The sequence below is a fragment of the Malaclemys terrapin genome, chromosome 3 (genome assembly GCF_027887155.1).
Source record: "Malaclemys terrapin pileata isolate rMalTer1 chromosome 3, rMalTer1.hap1, whole genome shotgun sequence".
In the NCBI taxonomy this organism is placed as follows: Eukaryota; Metazoa; Chordata; order Testudines; family Emydidae; genus Malaclemys; species Malaclemys terrapin.
In genome coordinates this window covers 202,548,601-202,571,300 of record NC_071507.1, presented here as the reverse complement: position 1 = coordinate 202,571,300, position 22,700 = coordinate 202,548,601, and the positions used below count along the sequence as shown (strand labels likewise).

The 22,700-nt window shown below is 42.8% G+C and overlaps 1 protein-coding gene across 1 annotated transcript in view; it reads right to left on the bottom strand.

Annotated features, from left to right (window-relative positions):
• NCOA1 (nuclear receptor coactivator 1) overlaps nucleotides 1–22,700 on the bottom strand; it is a 263,927-nt gene that overhangs the window by 128,024 nt on the left and 113,203 nt on the right. Inside the window, exons 2-3 of the mRNA XM_054021341.1 lie at nucleotides 18,321–18,426; nucleotides 11,252–11,418 (exon numbers count right to left, since the gene is read on the bottom strand). Coding sequence (XP_053877316.1) covers nucleotides 11,252–11,418; nucleotides 18,321–18,409 — 256 coding nt within the window. The 5' untranslated portion in view covers nucleotides 18,410–18,426. The remainder of the gene's footprint in view (nucleotides 1–11,251; nucleotides 11,419–18,320; nucleotides 18,427–22,700) is intronic.

Genomic DNA, 22,700 nt, shown 5'->3' with positions numbered 1-22,700 from the left:
CGAACAAAATCATTCTTTAATAAGACAATATAAAGAAATGGATATGACTAAGATCCCTATTGATACAACAGATCAAGAATACTGGAAAACTGAATACTGTATATGCGAGTGTGTGGTCCAGATGCTAAACTTCCCAGGATCTTATAATCATTTCCAAATATGCTTACCATTGGCTATTTTTTTTAAAGGCCTGAAGAAGTTGGCAGATACCAGAGAGACTGGGAAAAAAGGTAAATGTGATACCGGTTTCCCCCTCCTCCCCCACCCAAAAAGAAATGAGAGGTCCTGATAATTAACATCCATCACTATTATTATTTCTTATTTGTACTGAGGTAGAACCTTGAGGCCCCAATCAAGGATCAGAGCCCCATCATGTTGGGTGCTGTAAACACAATAACGAAAAGACAGTTCCTGCCCCCAAAAACTTATAATCTAAGTATGTGGTGGTAGATGAGAGGTGAATACAACAAACAGATGAGGGTAAGATAAATCCATACATTTGACATTAATCTTCAGTGAAATATTTAGAAGAAACTATGCCAGTGACAGGAGCATATGAAACCATGAGCACCTCCCTGAGTTTTATAAAGATGAAACCATGCTATAAAAATCTTAATCTTTTGGTACGTAATTACAAAATGACTGGATGAAAGAAATGCAGTGGATGAGAAATTTTTCTGTCTTAAAATCTTACTTGAAAAGATAATTTAGATCATTTTGAATATGAACGACATTACACGAACTGAAAAGTAGCTGACAAACCATAAAGGAAGGTAATTGACAAAAAGTAATGTAGCAAGTGATCATCATGTTTGAGTAGGAAGTTACACAATACTAGATACTGCAGCAGGTGTATTGGGTGTGATCATCCTAAGCGAGGGGCTAGGGCAGAAAATCCCTCTCAGAGATTCCCAAGGCACAAGGTAGCTCCTCATCACTCCTCAATCAGATGGCCCATAAAGGGACAGGAATTGTTCAGAGTGTAAGAAAGGAGAAATGGGCTTATATTCTGTGTGTAAAAGAAAGTGTAGGCTGACATACTGACAATGAGGGTATGTCTACACCCAGCCGCTAATTCGGCGGCTGGCAATCGAAGTTCTGGGTTCGACTTATCGCGTCTTGTCTGGACGCGATAAGTCAAACCAGGAAGTGCTCGCCGTCAACTGCGGTACTCCAGCTAGACGAGATGAGTACCACGGAGTTGACGGGGGAGCCTGCCTGCCGCGTGTGGACCGAGGTAAGTTTGAACTAAGGTACTTCGAACTTCAGCTACGTTATTCACGTAGCTGAAGTTGCGTACCTTAGTTCGATTTGGGGGTTTAGTGTAGACCAAGCCTGAGATCTATCAGGCTGTGGAATACCCTCCAAAGGCAGGGGGATGTGTGCCTCAGAGACAGACTGGACAAGACCAAATATCATCTCTAGCTTTTATGACTCTATCAGACAAGATTAAACACATTTTTAATTTGGAAGGGGGGGAGAAGAGACACTAATTGAAATTAGGGGGCATGTTCTGAGCAGAAGGTGCTGGGAATCAAGTACATATTTTCCACCAAAACCGGACGCTGAACATTTATCCTGCTGTGTCACCTTTCACACAACAAGCGCTTTGGTTGAGTCACACTGTCTTGAAAGTGTGGCTGTGTTAAGCTCAAACTGCAAAAATCTGACACCCTGCCAAAGAGTAAAGATCACATGGTTTGGCTCTAAGTCAGAAGAGAGTGACATTTCTCCCTCCAGACACACACCATGACCAGAGGGAAACAGGGCTCCCAGGAAAGGATTGGGAGGTTTCCTCCACAGCCACAGACTTGGCATCCCAGCTTGGTGTTCTGCAGTCATTATCTACTTTGGATTCAAATTAACACCAAATAGTGACCGCCTGAGTAACAACCATTAGAATTTGTATTTCTGTGGATTTGAGTTTGTTTGGTATTTTCCCCATTTGTCATTAATAGCTGTAACAACATTGTGTTCTTACAACAGGCCATCACATGACTCATTGAGTTGAACGCAAACATCAAAGATATGAGAATGCTGTGTGACATGGAGACTAACATCAGAAAGCAGTTAGAATGGCAGAAGAATAGAGGAGAAAGATGATCTTGTGCTCAAGGCTCTGGAATGAGTCTCAGCAAATCTGGGTTTATTTCATGGCTCTCTAACAGATTCAGCATGTGAACTTGAGCAAGTCACTTAAAGTCATACATATCCCAACTTCATCAAGCTTCCACTCTAGCACAAAACCGTTACAGTGACCTTAGCAATGTTCAGCAAAACAGCTTTCCAAATTCATGGAATGTGCGACACGTGCTGATCTGTTGACATAATTAATACAAAAGCATAGGAGGTTAGTGGTTTTTTGTTAGAGTCGGAGTTTGACGAAGATGGGGTATGTATTGCTTTTGGCTGTCTGTTGAGGACAGAAATGAAAGACACACAGAATGCTGGAGCAGGTTATCAACAATGCTACAGGCAATGCGAATGTGCGCAAGTCTCTCCCTCAAGTTCTTATTTCCATGCTTTTCAGGTTGTGAATGTATAAGGTGTGTCCTGCTGCTACCTTAACCGTCACTAACCATAGGTTTTGTTTGCTAATAATAATAAATTTATCCTCAAAGACTACTCAGATAGAAATTGGACAGAAAGTGACCACAGCAGAGTGGATATTGACTGGCAATCATCATTTAGAAGCAGCAAAGAGTCCTGTAGCACCTTATAGACTAACAGACGTATTGGAGCATGAGCTTTCGTGGGTGAATGCCCACTTCTTTGGATTCACCCACGAAAGCTCATGCTCCAATACGTCTGTTAGTCTATAAGGTGCCACAGGACTCTCTGCTGCTTTTACAGATCCAGATTAACATGGCTACCTCTTTGATACTTGACATCATTTAGAAAGAAATCTTGAGGAAAGCACTCCACCCAATCTTCAGGCCCAGCACAAGGCTCCAGAATGCAGAATTTCATGTACAAAATGAGTTTGGTGGGTCTCAGTCTAGTTCATATGGGATAAATGTCCACATTGCAAAAAACTTCATAAAAATGGTCACTAATTTGAACCCTTGTGGACAATCTCAGTACAGTCCATTAGGGCTAAGGCCTAGTGTTCCAGTACGTCACTGGGAGCTAGGAAGTCTAACAGAGTGCTAATCTCTGTTCTGACACTGGCTTGGGGTGTAAACTTGGGCAGCCTCTCCGTGCCTCAGTTTCCTTGCCTGTAGAGTGCATATAATATTTGCTCCCAGTATTCTTGTGCTGTTTAATTTCAAGATCTTTAATAAACATACACAGAACCCTGCAAATATTATCATCACTGTTACTACAGAATGAACCATGGAGGCTAAATTCCTCTCTTGTCCCTGACAAGGTCTCCCCCAACTCAGACTGAAGATGCTTCAGCAAGCTCACACCACCATTGGCCTTGCTGAACCTGGTCAGTGGATGGAAGTAGACAGTCCAGGACTGTCAATCTGCCACCTTTCACCAATGCTAGATTCACTCAAACGTTTTATTTTCTTAAAAGCCAACTGTATGTGTTACTGCACCACCACCACCCAACAAGAAACTCAGTTATATTGAGGTAGTGTATAGATGGCCCAATGAAGGATCAGGCCCCGTTGGTTTAAATGCTGTACAAACACAGTGCCCTAAAGAGCTTACAGTCTAAACATACGACATGATAGCAGGTGAAAAACAGAGGGAGGACGCTGACAGCACAATGATCATATCTGGTACAATAATGAATAGTTATAAGAGAAAATAATTCCTAGACCACCATACTATTAAAACATCTTCACTTGATTTGTGGTTTTATAGGCCGCACTGTAACAGAAATATTATTATTAAAAATCTGCAAACTGAACCTAACACTACCATACCACATACAGGAGGGCAGGGGGTTCCCTTCTGCCCCCATGAGAACCCCTTTGTCTGCATGGACAGCCTGCGAGTTCATAGTTGCTTATGTAGTATTTATAAGTGGTATGAACACGGTCACGATAGCCATGGAATAAACTCCTTTATTTTGACAACCATGGGATAAATTGACTGGGGCTACCGGGTGCTATCTAAATAATCGACATACCAAATACTATGGACACAGAACAGGGGGATGCACCTGCTGAACTAATGAACACAGAAGTAACTGTGGTTCTAAACATTGATCTCCACAGAGCGCTAATGACGTACTACAGCATAGCAGGTGCAGAAGAAAGCAAACAGCAAAAAAGCAAATACAGTAGGGAAAAAAGGTGGTCCCCCTTGAATATTCTTTGCTGTAGATTTACTTGTAATGCATGTTAGGAGGGTTTTCAAGGACAATCCTCTGTGGTGATGTTAGAGTTTGTAGATCCTGATCAAAAGTTCAATACTATTTGATTTATGCTATTAAGATGCTGCATTTAAACTACCACTTTGGAAAGAAATTAAACGCCCTATCAATGGAGAGGTGTTTGGGGCAAAAGATTGGGTGACTGTCTTAAAAGGGACACAGTCAAGGTTGGTATGTCTAAAAGAGAAAAAAATACCATTTCTCTGACAACAGATCCACCAGCACCAGGGACTTCCCCACCCCCTCCTTCCAGAATCTTTCTCGCTATTTATTTTGTAACACAAAAGGTTAGTGCCTTCACACAAGGAATTTATTTATTTAAAATTCGGAAAAAAATATCCTTCCTCAAACCAAGACACACATCCCAGCAGAGCAGAGTGTAGATAAATCTCTGATAATTTTCATATGACTTTACATTGTGCCTCTTCATATAACCTTGTGGTGGGTCTACCCACGTGTGACCTCTGTTTTCATGGAACTTTGTATCAAAGCCTCATTTAGAAACTTTGCATTGCCCTTGGTATAATATTATAGCCCCTAAGGATAGAATAAGATAGAAGAAAAATTTTTTTTTGCTAGCAGTAGAACAAGAGCTCTCCCCCCCTACTCTTAATCAATTGCCCTGTTGAATGAATGAGGTGTGGATGAACAAGGCATGGAAGGCAGCACCTCCAGACAGCCTCAACTGTTGGAGAGGGGCTGGGAGCCAGACCCAAGGACAATAAAACGTGTCAAGTGGGCTCATTAAAGACAAGCAGACATACCGACGGCCTCGGGGGTTAGAAGCAAGCACCTTCTTTTGGAAACACCCTCTTTGCAGCATTGGGACAACACTCTAAAGAAAGCAGCACAAAGGACCAATGGACACAGACACAGAGTTTAAATCTGGTCTAGATTTGCATGAGAGGGAAGTTGCTATAAAAGTGAGGTGTCTTGCAGAGGACCCCGGGTCTCATCTTGTCAACATGGGAGCATCGATCCGTATCGGCAGAAGCCCGGCTCCACCTCTCCCCCATCTAACTCACCTGGCCAGTGAAGTTAAGGGGAGCAACTAATTGGTAACAATAAGACGGAGTGTGTGTGTGTGTGTGTGTGTGAGTGTAAGTGTAATATATTATATGCATATAATACAGTGTTAATGAATACATGTATTACTAATAAATGTGGCGTTTTGTCTTATTCCCCCTGAAAAGATCCTGTGCAGTACTTTAAGTACAACAAGAGCAGCATCCTGTCTTAGAGCGAAAAGTAAGTCTCTTTGTATTTGGCTCCGGGGTGACCTCACCTGGAACAATATGTTCAGTCCTAGGCATCTCACTGCCAGAAAGATATTGATAAATTGAAGGGAGTTCAGAAAGAACAATAAAATCATTGGGGTTGGATTTGCGACGGAAAATTAAATAAGCTGAATCTGTATACAGTAGTGTGGGTAAGTGAGGATATGAGAACAACCAGCAAACATTTGAAGGTTGTAAACACCAAGGAGGCAGAAGAATTGTAAAGTGTGTGTTTGAAGGTAGGAAGGGGAAGAGAATGCAATGAGTGGTGAAGAGATGAAATTAAAAAAGGGAAAAATCAGAGTGAATTGGGAAACATTTCCTGACTCCATTAACCTCTGGAACAGTGTCCCAGGGGAATAATGGAGGCCCCACCACTTGATAATTAGTAGCAGTATTCTGCAAATAGAACCTAGAAGTCTCAGTGATGGGCCAAGGCCCCACTGTTCTAAGCACTGTACAAATATGTAACAAAAAGATGGCCCTTCCCCAAAGAGCTTACAATCTATGTAGGCAACTAAACAATAATAGATAGCATTTACCTATCATGTTCTGTGTTCAAAATACTGCACAGACATTAATCCTTACAATACTTGTTTGGGGTAGGTGAGTAAATATGCTACCCATTTTTCAGATGAGGAAACTGAGGCACGTAAAGTTAAAGTGACTCGCCCAAGACCACAGAATGAGTCAGCTACACAGCCTGGATTAGAACTCAGCACTTCTTGATTTTCTACCCAGTGCTCATTCCTACAGACCACGCTGCCTTTACTGGTCTTTTTAAAGTAACATGGACAAAGCACTATAAAATGTACCATTTCTACTGTACAGCAAGCAGGGCCTTATCACCATAAAGTCATCTCTTTCTCCCCTCCTGACTGATTTGCAAAACTAAGACTGATTAAATCTCAGAAGCAGGACCTTCTTGGATGTACATCCTGCCTCTCTAGATCAGCTTTTAAGGATTACTATCTCAACTAATTATTAATACCTCTCTAGCAAGCGGATTTAAAGAGAAGTGGCACAGATCTGTGTAATGGACCTATGGGGGAGACAGGACCTTGGATGGGTTGATCTACATCTGGTAAGTGCATCAGTACCATCCAGGTTATTTCATGGGTCCATCACCATGACGTTTGGAAGCCTTCCTGCAAAGCCCTTAGCAATGTGACTAGCATCTATCAGGTGGCCCCACATTCATCCAACAAAAATCTCCCCATCACCAAACTCATTATGGGACAAGTTTCCCAAATTCTTAGGAAACTCCGAACTTCTGAATCTATCTCAGCTCTGCTGCCTCCAGGCATGCTCACAATAGCAAGCCTATTAAAAATATTATGTTCAACAAGACACCTGGATTCAATTATTTTTTCCCTTTCACTCCAATATTGTGTGTGGCCCAAATGACTGCAGTGAGCTTTTGTTCTCGTCCCTGTCTAAGGGACTTTGCTCAAGCACTATCGAAGGCCTGAAAAACAGCATTCACAATGTTGCACTAACTCAAAATCTAAAAACTTTTGCGGGACAGATGAGTGCTGAAAAATTAACTTTCTGGACCCTTCCTCTGCTGCATTTATTGCTGTCTTGGCAGATGAATTTCAGGTTGTTGCCACAGCCGCAAACTGCTTGTTCTGCCAACTGTACATTACTAACATTGGAAAGTGTCCAAACCTAGGAATCTTTTCTAAAAGCATTTGCTTCATACTTTAAATAACAGCCGCCAGGCGTGCTGGGGGATGGGGAGGGAGGGCTTAGCTGATATATGTGATGCATTTACAAGATTTCCTGCCTCCTTTTGGTTCCTCCACCATTTTGTGGGACAAAAAGAAGTAAGATCCTGCAGAGAGAGAGAGAGAGAGAGACAAAGATGATTTTGGGGAGGAAGAGCAGAGGAGATGTGACCTCTAAATCTTCAGGAGAAAAACTCTTAAAGGCTGACAGTGGGGGAAAACTTCCACTAGTGAGTGAACACTTGGCAAGAAGCGGCTGAATCGTAGATTGTTTCCATTCATTATGAGCTTACACCTGCTGGCTCCCGTAACTTCACAATTTGCAGAGAACTCTGATAAGTGCTCTGCACTCAACACAGGCTTTCATTTAGGAATTTTCTAACAGAATTTAAAGGGATTTTGTCCCCTACTACTTCATTTAAATTCTCTCCGCCTCTGCTGCTCTGTTTGCAGGTTCAATGTAACATTTCTCCTTTTCCTGTTAATTATGTTCCCCATTGGGCAGATTATTTTAGTTTGCTGGTTTTGTTTCTTTTTTTTAAATTAAGCATTGCAACAATAAAAATGGATGATCGTTTGTATATTTCCCTGTGTTAGTGTTGTGCTGTCCACCAAAGATGCCAACAGGTTTGTGTCCCAGTGCCAAGAACCCTGCCATACTCTGGTCATTGCTGGCAAACAAGTTATATTCCACAGGTGGGCTCCCTAACAGACAACCAACTGGATGCTCAGATGAGCTTTTAGGTGCATGTGTGGTTTTTTAAAAGCTTGTCTTGCCTACATGCAATCACTATATATATATATATATATATATATATATATATATGTGTGTGTGTGTGTGTGTGTGTGTGTTTGTAACGTAAGACAAGCTTTACATATTTAGGTGCCCATTTGAACACCTGCATGTGGGATGTGGATTTTTAATTCTTGTGTTAGTGAACTAATGCACTGCAACTGGTGGAGTAGCAGCACAGGAATGAAGAGCGCACAACAAACTAGCACACATTCTCACGCTCTCTCTCACACATGTAGGGGTCGTAAAACTAATTAATTCCTTAACATCACACCACTGCCAAGTGGGTACGTGCCACTTAAATGTCTTGATACCACAAATACACAGCTTTTCATTCAAGAGAGTGCGCGCGCGAGCCCATCTTAACCCATTAGGCTGCACAATGATTACAGATGGGTGTTCTTAGACTTCATCTGTCCAACACATTGCAACACATCAAGCTGCTGACTTGACTCGACCACCCAATGTAGTCCTTGCCCCATGTTGATGTAAAATGCTCCACTATTTCTGTATAAGCCTCAAGTCTCAGTCCCATCTCTATCCCTATGGCAATAAGCATGCTCTTGGCTGCTATCACCCAGCTGTGGCATCAAGGGCTGTACCTGTGAAAGCTTTCACTGTGCCTTTGAGTGCTGTCATAGGCCACATTAAATGCACTCACAAGATGCATGTGACCCTTTTTCCTCAGGCAGAGCTTTGGCTTCCCTTGCTCTAAACAGATCATAATGCAAGTCCTCTGGCTCTGCAGTAGATGCTCTGCCATTCACAATGCCTCCGAAGCAAAACCAGAACCTAAGCAATCAGCTGATACTAAGCGATTCTTTGACTGGGGCTACATAGAAATAAAGACAAGGGGAGAAGAGAAAGGAGATAAGAAAACAACCACCACATGTGTAACATTCAGTACAAATGCAAGTATTGAAAAAGCTTCTCTTGACCCCAGCACAAATGTACTGACATTTCAACATCTCTCCATCACCTTCTCAGGCTAAATGCCTCTGCAACGAAATGTTTGTTAGCTAAGAAAATGCAGAGGTGAAATTTTCATTTCTTCAGCAGTGTGGTGCAGTACCAAATAAGCCGGTAATACAGAACAAAGTTCAAGGAACAATATTTTTAAGTAGCACTTGTCCTAGTTAATGTTCAGCCCTGCTGTGCAATGTCAAGAAAACTAATGAATACTGAAGTCCAGTAACTAAGAACCTCTTAAGTATTTACCCACTATGAAATTCTTTTCAGATTTCAGCTGTAACCTGAATGAAATCTGAAAACAGGCTCCCTGTTCCTTCGCAACGACAGTACGGCTAACACACAAAACACTTAATCAGAGATGAATGTTTCACAACTGCTCCCCTTTGCCCCTTTTTAACTCTATGGAGTCTGCGTTCTGCATTTCCATTCCTAAAATAATAGTGTGTGAGGAGGATCCATGCCAGTGGCGCCAGCACATACAACCTAAAATGGTATACTCACTGAAGAACTAAATAGGATTGAAGTTAGCGCGCACAGAGACACAAGCCAAGTACGGTGTTTATGAAATCTTCAACATCTGTTACAAGGCAACAATAGTTAATTCTGAAAATGTCCAGCATGAATTTTGGCAAAAGGAATTGGCTGAAGCTTGGGCAAGCCTGTCTTACCGCTGTTACTAATGGGTGAAATTCACCCCAAGGACTATGTGATGGCTGCCCCAACCGGGCACCTCCAGAGCTAAAAGCATGAGCTGCTACAGAGTGAGCACAGCTGGGGGCTGTAACAACTCATATCCTCTGCACACTGGCACAGAAGTGGACCTATAACACATACTCACTTGTGGGTTCTATATGCAGCACTTATGCCCGGTTTCCTAAGCCCTTTGGATTTATGTGGCACATATGGTTTGGGCTTGATCTGCACAGGGGCGAACTTCAGCCCCGAAAGGAATACTTCAAGTAACTTTCATCTGAGGATACCAAAGTGCTTTTCTAACAATAAATTTAGCCGCACAAAGGTGAAGGACGGGAGAATTATCCCTGTCGACACAACGGCTTTAAATGAGGGAGAGGTGGGTCTTTTTCAGACAGAAATGATTCTTCTCTTAATTTTGTTTATGGTGCCCAGACACATCAGTGATGGATGGATAGGTAATGTTTAGATTCATTTTGCAAATGGGGAACCATGTAAGATGAAGTTAAATTAATCGCTCAAGATCACACAATGCGAGCATGTGGCAAAGCTGGGCAGAAAATCCAGATCGCCTGACTCCCAGTCCTATTGCTGTAACAACTAAACCACTGCCCCACATCCCCAGATCTTCAGCATTGCAGAACTCCTGGGGATGCAAAGCAAAGCTTTCATTTATTGACAAACTGATATCCCCTTTTTTTCTTTAAAGGCCTCCTCATGCCATGTGGAAAGCTTGGAAAAAGCGTTCTATTCAGAGGGCATTCTGAATGTCTCCTTCCTCTTCTTAAATGACTAGGGACAATGGCACAAAAGTTGGTCTTTAAAGAGTTCATTGTTTCTGGTACTTTCTCCTTGCTTAAAGTCACATAGAAGAGAAGTCTGGTCTAGAATACAAGCACAAGACTGGGAGGCAGGAAAAATTTCTAAAATCTAATCCCAGCTCCAAAAGCCACGCCCTCCTCAGCCTCTCATCCTACCCATCTTTAAAATGGGTTTAATGCATATGTACCTACCGCACAGTGACATCAGAGATTCATTAGTTAACACACTTGATCCTGTAAACTTCACTTTTAAGAGCAGTCCTGTTCAAATTAATGGGAATGCTCATAGGAGGAAGGATGACTTCTGTGAATTAGAATTGGGCTCAGTGCTGGTAAAGCACTTCCAGGATAAACCAGATAAATGCTCAGCATTAACGTGTGCAGCCTTATAGCGCTTAACAGATCACTCTGGAAACGAGGACATCACAAACAGAATATTATGACTTCAAGTAACCATCTGCAGAAACAAATGATACTTTCTTTCATGGAAATGCCTTACAAGAAGTGGGAGAAGAAAAACGAGAATTGTGTCTGTCATGGTTATTGTTTGTAACTTAATCAGTGCTGCAGATGGAACCTTAGCATGGTCTTTCTATCAGGCTCACAGCCACAGAGTTCAATTCAAGCCTTACCTTGTTCCAACCTCTTCATCTGCTGGATTTGGTCGACTGTCTTCTTTAGAATCTTGCATTTGTCTGGCTTGACACTCAGGGTGTCGATGTCACCAATGTTTGCCGAGAGCAGCTCCGCCAGCTCCTCTAAGTATTTATTCTCCTGCTCCCGGCGTCGCTTTTCATTGCTGTGACAAAACAAAACTCCAGGTTAATGACGTTCCCACTGCTTCCCCCAAACAGGCATGAGTGTCTCTAATACGCACCCAGAAACTTTTCTGCTTAGAGACAGGACTAAGCTGCAATCTGAATGTCTACAAAATGAGAGGATAATTTGGCTCAGGCCCTTGTCTATTTTTATGCAGAATGAGTCACAGAATGAAAGCCCAGGAAGACAAGCACAATGCAGACTCAAATCATACATTCCTTGAAGAAGATCTCTTTATAAAAACCAACATTCAGGACTCCTTGCTTATTTCAGAAAGTGAACTATAAACCTGCAAAGCCACTTGGTTTGCCAAAGCCAGCATTCAAGTTGGTGCAAAGCAGTCCTAACTTCACACACAAAGGATCAACAAAGCCCAGCGAAGTCTACTAAAAATAAAATGTGAATCAACAGTGGCAGGACTGGGATGAAAAGCAGTATTGCTATTAAAAAGAAGAACAGGAGTACTTGTGGCACCTTAGAGACTAACAAATTTATTAGAGCATAAGCTTTTGTGGACTACAGCCCACTTCTTCGGATGCATCCGAAGAAGTGGGCTGTAGTCCACGAAAGCTTATGCTCTAATAAATTTGTTAGTCTCTAAGGTGCCACAAGTACTCCTGTTCTTCTTTTTGCGGATACAGACTAACACGGCTGTTACTCTGAAACTTGAGTATTGCTATTGGTATCATCCCAACAAATGCCAACAGCAGCTCTGCTCCTTGAGGTCAGAGCCAAAGGAGAGGGCCAAATACTTCTCCATGAACTCTTTCCCTATGGCAAAATTCAGAGGTGTGGACAAACTGCAAACAGCTGAGCTGTAACTTGGCTCTCATGAGAGTCCCTCTAGAGACTATAACATATTTCTGTGCCAGAGACACTGCGAGCAGGAAAAGTGTGTAATGAACTGTGCTGTGACACACACATGCCCTCCTCTCTATCACTAACCTCTACTGGGTGGAATCAGAACTGCTCAAATGTGCATCATAGGCCTTATACTGCTAACCGTGTGATGGACTAGTAAGTAAAAATGTACATATACACACTGTTTGCTAAATAAAAGTCCTTATAAAAACAGTCAAATCACCTTCCTTGCAAACTTTAGAAGGACACAGAATAATAAATGATTTCAGAAAATACTGTCTAAAAATGGATTTTTCTCAGTAATTAACAAGCTGGTGTGACACGAATGGTAGGTCACAAACAGGCCACAATTTTGAAACTGAACTAGAACAGTTTCCAGATCATAAGACAAATGCTACAAGGGCTATTCATCAGATGGAAAGAGACAGGGAAAATTAAAAGGAATATGTTGGGGACTGAAAATTATCTGAGCATGCAGTCAAGTTCTGTCTGGCAAGTGCGGGAGGTTGTACAGAGGAACAAGCTAAAGGCTGCAAAAAGTGATCAGTTTCATCTTCTGTATGTGGTAGTCACTGTTAAAAGTGGACACATGCAAAATGTTTACGACCAGCGTACAGCTAGCAGCACCCTGATAGGTCTGCAGCTACCGCTTAGAGATTATTCCATTCCCAGATATCCAGCCAAGTACACACCCACACCTATAGGGAACTCTATGCACACACTGCACAGATGTTCCGGGGTTTACAGATGTGTTCCTTTTTCGTATTCAATTCAAACAATATTATTAATTTTTTTCTGCTAGCCTTGACAGATGTGCACTCTCCTCTTCACTCTGGCTTGGACGCTCTGTAAACAATTAACAATTGCACACAGTCCTAGATGGACCATCGTGCCCCTCACCGTTCTGGAACTCTGGCTCTTCCCTGGTGCCTCCATTAGACTGAGGTTCACCTTCCTACACCTTGTTGTCCTTTCTCCTTCCCCAAACCACTGCACATAGGGTTGAGAAGCCAGAGCGTTAACTTTCTGATCAGCTGATACAGCAAATCAGCAGCCAGCTGGTCTCCCAGAAGAATCTGTATTTTGAAAAAAAATCAACTACCTGACTACGGGCAACTCCACAGCATGGAGAAAAGGAATAAAATTTCTGGTCTGGCTTGCCAAATCTATGTAGCTTAGATTAAGTCAAGCTCCCTGTTAAGTGACAGATAACAAGTGACTGCTAGGCCTTTTCAGGGAGACAGGCAGCACTGTCCAATAACTTTTACAGGATCAGATAATGATTGGCTGCTAATTCAGGAGTGGGTACAGTTAGTCATTCTCCCCGCAGGCAGCTGACCACAACGTGGTAGCTGTATCATATCCAAGCAAATAGTTAAATGTTAATGTGAACAGGCTAGTGGCAAGTTTGAGTTCCACCTTCTGCAAAATTGTTGGCTCTGTCCAGGCTATCATCTTATCCTCTTTTTGTAACCGGTATCAGTGAAATCTGAAGTAACTTGTGCTCTAGGAAGTGACCCACTTACATCAAGGGAAGGACTAAACTGGGCCCAATTACATTAGCTCCAGGGATCTAATGCACTTGGCAGGGACCTAGAGGTACGTGAAAGAGAACATCTATCTGAAAAGTGTGATCTCCCCACCCCAACTCCCATATGCATTTCAAAGGAGATGTTCTATTAACATACAAAAAGAACAGGAGTACTTGTGGCACCTTAGAGACTAACAAATTTATTTGGGCATAAGCTTTCGTAGGCTTCATCAAGGGGGTTTTAGCCCACGAAAGCTTATGCCCAAATAAATTTGTTAGTCTCTAAGGTGCCACAAGTACTCCTCGCTCTTTTTGCTGATACAGACTAACAAGGCTACCACCCTGAAACCTATTAACATACAGTAACTACTCAACAGAGCATGCTGTAGAGAGGCCAATACATTTTTTTGTTAAGTTACCAAAGAGAAATATGAGGCACAATGCCAAAGGTCTGAGATTTCATAAATTAAAAGGTAACAGTTTGAATTAAAGAAAAACAAAAAGAAAAAGAAAGAAAAACTGCAATCTGTTTGCAAAAACAACTAAAGCAAATCTAGTGGATCACTTTATAAGCAAGTCACAGAAACACCCCACATACCACATTGAGCCATGCAGATGAATACTGAGCAGCAACCAAGTTCACTGCAGTGAGTCATTTTGCAAAACATTCAGACTCACACACAGGTGGGTCCTCTTTGCTTATTAAAGGGCAGGTAAACGTCTCAATAGAGTCGAATAGGTATTTCAGTTAAGGTCAAATTAATTTCCTCCCCTCTTTGCAAATCAAAAGGGAAAAAGCAGAAAAGCTACTTGTTGTGGGTGAACTCATTTGGTGAAAAAAAAACTTAATGTCACTGTTGCTGTGGCAACTTTCAAGTTGTGGGAGGGAGAATAGGCCAATTTTCCCTACATAAAAGCATCAGGAGAATATTATAGCAGTGGGCTGTTCTTTATGACTCTGGAGTATCATCACAGTAACGGTGAAACCGTCCAGGCTTTTACACAGGAATTCTGAAATTCAAGTAGCTCCATAGCATGCTATACTCCAGCCTTTGAACAAGATGTGGAGCAGGAAGTTGTCTCTGCCAGTCACCGGTGGAAGTTAAAACATCTCATTAGCACTTTCTGAAGAGAGGAGGATATAATGCCGGGGCACTGGCCAACATTCCCTCTCCCGGGGAAACACATTCCAGTGTCTAAATTGGTGAGAAAGCTCCTAATAGCTGCCACGTTTGCCTACAGGTATCCCAGTAAGCACTCTGCAAAGTGCTTTTCGATACCTTATGTGTAGGGGTCTACTTAAAATGCAGAGAAATCACACAATTTTTGCGGGTTGGTCATGGCATAAATAGCAAATTTTGCAGATGTGTTACACATCTGTGAAATTTCCTATTTATGCCATGACTGACCCATGAAAAATGTGTGATTTCTTTGCAGCGTTTCTCAAACTAGGGGCCCGGACCCAAAAGGGGGTCGCAAGCCTATTAGGGAGTTGTAGTATTGCCACCCTTACTTCTGCGCTGGTGCTGGTGGCAGCGTTGCCTGGAGGTGGGAGAGCGGCAGCTGCTGCCTAGGTGCCCAGCTCTCAAGGCAGCACCACCACCACCAGCAGCTCAGAAGGTTGGCAATACCATACGTCTGTTATTTCTCTACAGCTGTTGGCCATAGTACTGCCTGCAGACCTGGGCGCCCAGCCAGCAGCCACTGCTCTCTACTCTGCCTTCAGAGCTGGGCGGCCAGAGAGAGGCAGTGCTGCCGTCAGCAGCTGCAGAGAAGTAAGGGTGCCATGGTATTGCCACCCTTACTTCTGTGCTGCAGAAACACTGCCTTCAGAGCTAGGGGCCCAGACAACAGCCATCGCTCTCTGCTCTGCCTTCACAGCTGGGCAGCCGGAGACCATATTTCAAGGGTGAGACCATTTTTCACAGTCCAGGATGCGATTTTCACAGTCACGAATTTGGTAGACCCCTACTTACGTGTGAAAGGAGCTGTAAAATCCATTCTACTGTCCTAGCCTGCTCTTACTCTGAATATTCTTAAGGATTTTCTGTATCTGTATAGTAAGGTTTCTGAGGGAGTGATCACTACAGAGTGGAGAATGAGAAAGCTAGTTAGAAAAGACAGGTTTCCGTGGTAGCCGTGTTAGTCTATCAGCAAAAGGTGCCACAAGGACTCCTCGGTTTTTTTAGTTAGAAAAGAAAATGCATGGCCGGTTTAAGGGCTTTACTATTGGGCTGTGAGCCAGGTTTCTTAATAAAGAAAGGAGTTATAATAAATATATGAAACAGAACCATGCACATTCTTATTTATTTAGGCAATGGAGCCTTCAAGGACAGGCATACAGGCCTTCTTCGCTCCACACAGACACTAGACATGGACTGTGCTTGAGGGACTGTAGCGGGGTGATTACCCCGCTCCTGCCCTGAAGGGCTTAAAACAGCCAGGGAAAAGCTGGGCTGATTGGGGAAGTAGCCACAGCTGGGCTATGCCCCAATCAGGCCCAGCTGGTCCCTATAGAAGGCTGTGAGCAAGAGGCCCAGGAGCAGTCTCTCTCTGCATTCAGAGAGAGAAGGGCCTGGCTGTAGGGAGCTAGAGACAGAGTACCTGAGTGGAGTAGGGCTGGGGACAGACTGAGGAGCTCCAGCCTGGAAAGCCCCAGGCTGCGGCCTAGCAGAAGGCCAAGGGGTACTGGGGTTTGCAGAGGGCAGCCCAGAGGTAGGCCAAGGCAGCAGGTCCAAACCCAACCTTGCCAGTGATGAGTAGGCTTATACTGCAGTCTGCCCCAGGGCGTGGGGCTAGACGATGACTGGCAGTAGCCTTATACTGAGGTGAGGTGGGGATAGTGGGTGGGGGTTCCCCACGGAGGGGAGACCCTAAGGCTGAGGGGTTACTGCCAGGGGGGCAGGGCCCCAGATAACAGGGCACCGGGGTCCTGGGAGGGACGCGGGGCCAGTGGCAAGGCGGATCACCGGCCTGCAGAGGGCGTTCCAAGGCTGGGAGACCTAATTCCCCAGGATGACCAGCAGGAGGCGCTGTGATGGTGAGTTCCAACCCCGTTACAGGGACAAAGGGTGTTAATTTCCAAGGGAATGATCTGGCTCCGCTTGAAACACTAGAATTAATGGGACTGGGCTCTAAGGCAGACTCAGGGTTTTATGCAGGCCTAGTACAGGTGGTAGAGTTTTGATTCAAAGATCTGCTCTCCTACACAATGGCAGAAATGGCAAATGTCTCACAGTACCATAAAGTCTTTGCTAGGGATGGAAATAATTGCTACCAAAAAAGTGTTTCTTATAGAATTACTGCAGTTTACACCAACTGTATTGTTTGTTTGATTTTTTTTTTTTTATTTATTTTTTTTAACTTGATGGTGTCGTTAGGCTATGAACCCAAGTCACCATTGTAATTAGGCACTGCTGGAAGACCTGGAAATTCTGTAGAAGATTCACTGCTAGAGGAGGGGAGAGGCAGTCACTGAAAAGGTGAGTAGAAAATATCTGAAGTTAATAAACAGAATCATCTTAAATCTCTTTACTAGATTAACTTACTGCCTCTTATATTTACAGTCTAGAAACTGTCACAACTTCAGTCAAATACAAAATGTCCATACATGTGCAAAACGGACAGAAAGCAAACACTGAGCATTGTCACTGCACATGAGCAAAACAGCTTCATCGGTAGCAGTGGCACACACTTAACCGTGGCACTAATATGCAAAAAACTCTTTCCTAACGTAGGGTGCACCAAAAAGGAAACAGCCAGACTTGACAGATTCACACCAGTGCCACCATTTTAGCTACAATGCTCACAACTACATAAATCTCGATGACATACATGTAGGATTTGCTTACCATTAACCAACTGGCAGCATAATGGAAAAATTACTGGGAAAGCCACACACAAAGAGTACATTTCTAGAGCAAGCTGAATTATGAAAGGAATCTGCCATTAGGGCTGTTTGGACAATTACATGGAAAGGACTATAATTTAGACTAACGTGTCTCCTGAATGTAGCATGGTGTAAAAGAATCTCATCACCAAGGTCTTTGGAACCTGACAGAAATATGCATTGCTGGGGCACCCAGTAGGGAGGCATTAGCCTTGGGCTGGCCTGAAGAACTCTCACACGGCTTTGACATTCACAAGTAATGCAGCCATCCCTAACTCATACCAAGAAAGCCCTCTCGCTATCTCCCCATGCCACCACCAAGTGCTCTCAATTTATAAATCAATCAATCAACTTTGATAATGAGCCTCTATCATCAGTTGCCACCTAAAAGCAAGACGAGCAGATGGGAAGTTATATTTCCATCATGTTCCCTCTTCCACCACAATCACTAACACAAGTAGAGCTGAGTTCTGGTGGGAAGTGTGAACATTTATGAGTAGATGAAACCTGCTCCATCTGCTCAAGCAGACGGGACAGAACGATGTGGTTAGAATGACAAAGTAGCCACGTGGGAGAAATGGATTTGGAACAGCGCACGTACCTCTGGGCCAACGTATCACACGGCGACCCCTTCCTCTTCCGGGAATCAGGGTTAGCAGGGTCTGTTGAACTGTCCCCAAGGCCACTCATGTTGAGCTACTTTGCACCTGTACACAAAAGAGAAACACCAATCAGGAATCTGACAGGGGGAGCAGCTTACAACCAGGTAATGAATGATTCATACACAGGAATGCCAGACAGCAGGAATCCGGTGACCACTGAATAGTAAACTAGTCCAGCAGCCACTTACTCTTAACATTAAACATCTTCTCCCTAATCTCCCACCAGAACACGGTACCACCTTCAGTTTACTCCTTGTCCCACCAACTTGTAAAGGAAGCTTAAGTAGAAAGCACCGCAAGTGGAGAAAAGAGATCACGTGTATTACCACCTTGGAAGTATTTCTCTCACACAAGCCCTCACCCTCTATATCCCTTTTCTTCTATACGATATGGATTGAGCTTCCTTAGTTTCCCCTGCCCCCATAGCTTTTAAATCTGGTTCTTGAATCATTTCCATTGCCCTTCTCTGTTTTTTCCCCAATACCCTCAAACAATAAGGTTAAGCACAGCACCCACTACTCCAGATATGATCTTCATAGGGCTCTGTGCACGGGAGCATCACCAGCCTTGTTATTATGAGAGCACTCTATATACAGGGGAGAACTGATTTTTTTTTTTTTTTGGCAGTATGACAGTTAGATGATTTTCAGTTACTCCTTTAGCATCCTCTGATTTCATGATAGCTGCCCCACCCCCTCACATTTGCGTCTGTGCTATCTACTCTCTCTCTCCCTCTCTCTGTATATGACTTTACATTAATTGGAAATAACTCATCTTGTTGGATGTAACATCTCCCCCTCACAAAAAAAAAATTTCATCATCTCCCTTTGCAGTTGGACTTCTGTGTTTGGTACCTCTTCCATTTTGCATCAGTGTTGATTTAAGACCTTCCATTAGTGTAGAGATTCCCAGATTGTGGTTGGTAGGCCACTAGGCGACTGGTTGCATGGCAGGCCAGTGGCGCTCTTTGTTTCCAGCTCCATTAAAAGAAGCTTTTTAAAAAAAAAACAAAAAAACTATTATCATTGTCCCATGAATGCAATTGCTATTGCAGTGATGTTATGGGATTGTCGATGGAAGGAGGTGGGGTCCATGCAAGAGGACATAAGAGGTAAGTGTACTTTAGACACCCATTCTATTAAGATGTGGTCCGCATTAGGAAAGTGTTTGCAAATCCCTTCCCCACAGCTTTAATCAAATTCCTAAGCAGTGAGGGTTACAATATCCCATTTGCTACCACTCTACATGCATCTGACGAAGTGAGTATTCACCCACGGAAGCTTATGCTCCAATACGTCTGTTAGTCTATAAGGTGCCACAGGACTCTGTCGCTTTTTACAGATCCAGACTAACACGGCTACCCCTCTGATACTCTCCAATTAGGGGGTTTTAAAATACAACCATACTTATTTAAACAAAGAAGTGACAAAATTCCAAATATACTGACAAGAATTTTCAAAAGTAACTGGTGATTTGGGGTATTTCAATACAGTACCTGATATTACTATCCTGCAATTTCTCCATATAATGTAGGCTGCCTTTTATTTTATTTTTAATATTATTTGTACTACCACAGCATCTAGGCACGTCAGTAACGGACTAGAACTCCACTGTATTAGGTGCTGCACAAACAGAAAAATAAAAAATGATCTCTGCCCCAAAGAGTTTACTATCTAAGCAGAAGAGAAGAATCAACAGATGGATACAGAGAGATGGGGGGAGTACAAGGAATCAATGAGGCAACATTGGTCAGCATGATACACAGTGGTCTCAGCACACCAGCAGTCTAACTGTTAAGTTTTTTGTAGACAACAGAGCAAAGGAGAGACTTTTAAAGAAGGATTTGAAGGACAATGAAGTAGCTTTATAGATGTTTACAGGAAGCTCCTCCCAAGGGTGAGGGGCAGCATAGGAGTAAGCATGAAGGTACTTGTTTAAAAATGTAACAAGTGGGCAAAGGATGCTGGCATCATGGGCTGATCGGATATGGGGATCGACATCTCACTGCTGAATCAGAGGTGATAGGTTGTGTAGAACCTTGGATGCGAAGACAAGCAGCTTATATTTGATTCATTAGAGAAGGGGGGAGGGAAAAGAGGGGGTAACATGGCAAAGTGATGGGCTAGGAGAATGATCTTTGCAGCAGCAATCTCAATAGATATGAGCGGGGTAAGATTGCATTTGTCAAGGCCAGAGAACAGGATGTTGCAGTATTTGAGACACAAGATGGTGAGAGCCTGGATGAGAGTTTTAGATGTATGTATGGGTAGGAAAGGCCATATCTTAAGGGTGATTAATTAGCTTTCTTTCTAGCACTGCTAAAATCCAGACCACCCGTTCTCTTAAGTTATTAAGCTATATTTTTAAAAGTGGGTTATTTAAAAAAACAATTAAACACTTAAACCAATTTGAGAGACAACCCCTTCCAGATACTTACCTCATGGCTTTCTACATTCAATGACACACACAGAAATTCCCAAAACAAATGATCTGGCAGTAGTGGGGGACTTTAACTACCCAGACATCTGTTAGAAAAGAAATACAACAAAATATAAAATTTCCAATAAGTTCTTTGGAATGTATTGGGAATAACCTTGTGTTTCACAAGGTGGAGGAAAGAGGCAGCAGGAAAACCATTTTAGACTTGATCCTGACTAACAGAGGAATTGGTTGCAAATTTGAAGGTGGAAGGCAGTTTGGGTGAAAGTGATCATGAAATAACAGATTTCATGATTCTACGTAAAAGAAGGAGTAAGAGCAGCAGAATAAGGACAATGGACTTCAAAAATGCAGACTTTAACAAACTAAGAGAGCTGCTACCTAAAGACCCATGAGAAGAAAATCTAACGGAAAAAAGTTCAGGAAAGCTGGCAGTCTCTCAAAGAGATGTTAAAGGAGCAACAGCAAACTATCCCAACGCAAAGAAAAGATAGGAAGACTAGTAAGAGGCTAAAGAGCTTCTGATTCAGGAGCTATATTGATTACTTGACAATAAAAAAAGGAATCCTACAAAAAGAGGAAAGAATGGACAAATTGCTAAGGAGAAGTACAAAAGAATAACACAAGCAAGTAGGGACAAAAGCAGAAAGGATAAGGTATTTTCCTTAATGACTTAGATAACGGAATGGAAAGTGTGCTTATAAAATCTGCAGATGATACCAAGCTGGAAGGGGTTTGCTAGAACTTTGGATAAAAGGATTAAAATTCAAAACAACCTTGCCAAAAAGAAGTATTCCTCTGAAATCAACTAGATGAAATTCAGTAAAGACAAGTGAAAAGCACTACACTTGGGAAGGAAAAATCAAATGCACAACTATAAAATGGGAAATAACTGGCTATGCAGTAGTACTGCTGATAAGGATTTGGGTATACAGGTACAGTGGATCACAAATTGAATACGAGTCAACAATGTGATGCAGTGTTATTGTAGCTGTGTTGCTCCCAGGATATTAGAGACACAATGTGATGCATTTGAGAAAAAGGATATTATTATTCTGGGGTGTATTAACAGGAGTGTCAGACATAAGACATGGAAGGTAACTGTCCTGATCTACATGGCACTGGTGAGGCCTCAGCTGGAGAACAGTGTCCAGTGCTGGGCACCACCCTTTAACAAAGATGTAGATAAATTGGAGAGAGTCCAAGGGACTGCAGCAAAAATTATCAAAGGTTTAGAAAACCTATGAAGAAAGTTTTAAAAACTGGGCAGATTTAGTCTTGAGAAAAGAAGGAGAGGGTGGGGGAAGAGAGACCTGATAACAGTCTTCCAGTATGGTTAAGGGCTGTTATAAAGAGGACGGTGATCAATTATTCTGCATGTCCAATGAAAGTAGGACAAGAAGTAAGTGGCTCAGTTTGCAGCAAGGGAGATTTAGGTTAGATATTAGGAAAAGCTTTCTAGCTATAAAGATAGTTAACTACTGGAACAGGCTTCCATGGGGGGCTGTGGAATCCCCGTCACTGTAGGTTTCTAAGAACAGGTTAGACAAACGCCTGACAGGGACGGTCTAGGTTTACATGGTCTTGTCTCGGTGTGGGGCGCTGGACTAAATGACCTTAGAGCTGGAAGAGTCCTCGAACATTTCTATGATTCTGGGACACACTTACTCAGCTTTGTATGGCTTGACAAACCAGCCAGATACTCTCAAAGGGTCAGATCCTGCAAGATGACAATCACTCTCGACTCCCACTGGCTTCATAAAGTTGGGCTCTAAGGGTGGGATTTTCAAAAGAACTCAACACTGGCATAAGCCCTGCCCCCACTGCAGGCAGTGATAAAACTTCTATTGACTTCAAAGGGAGCAGAGTTAGACCAACAC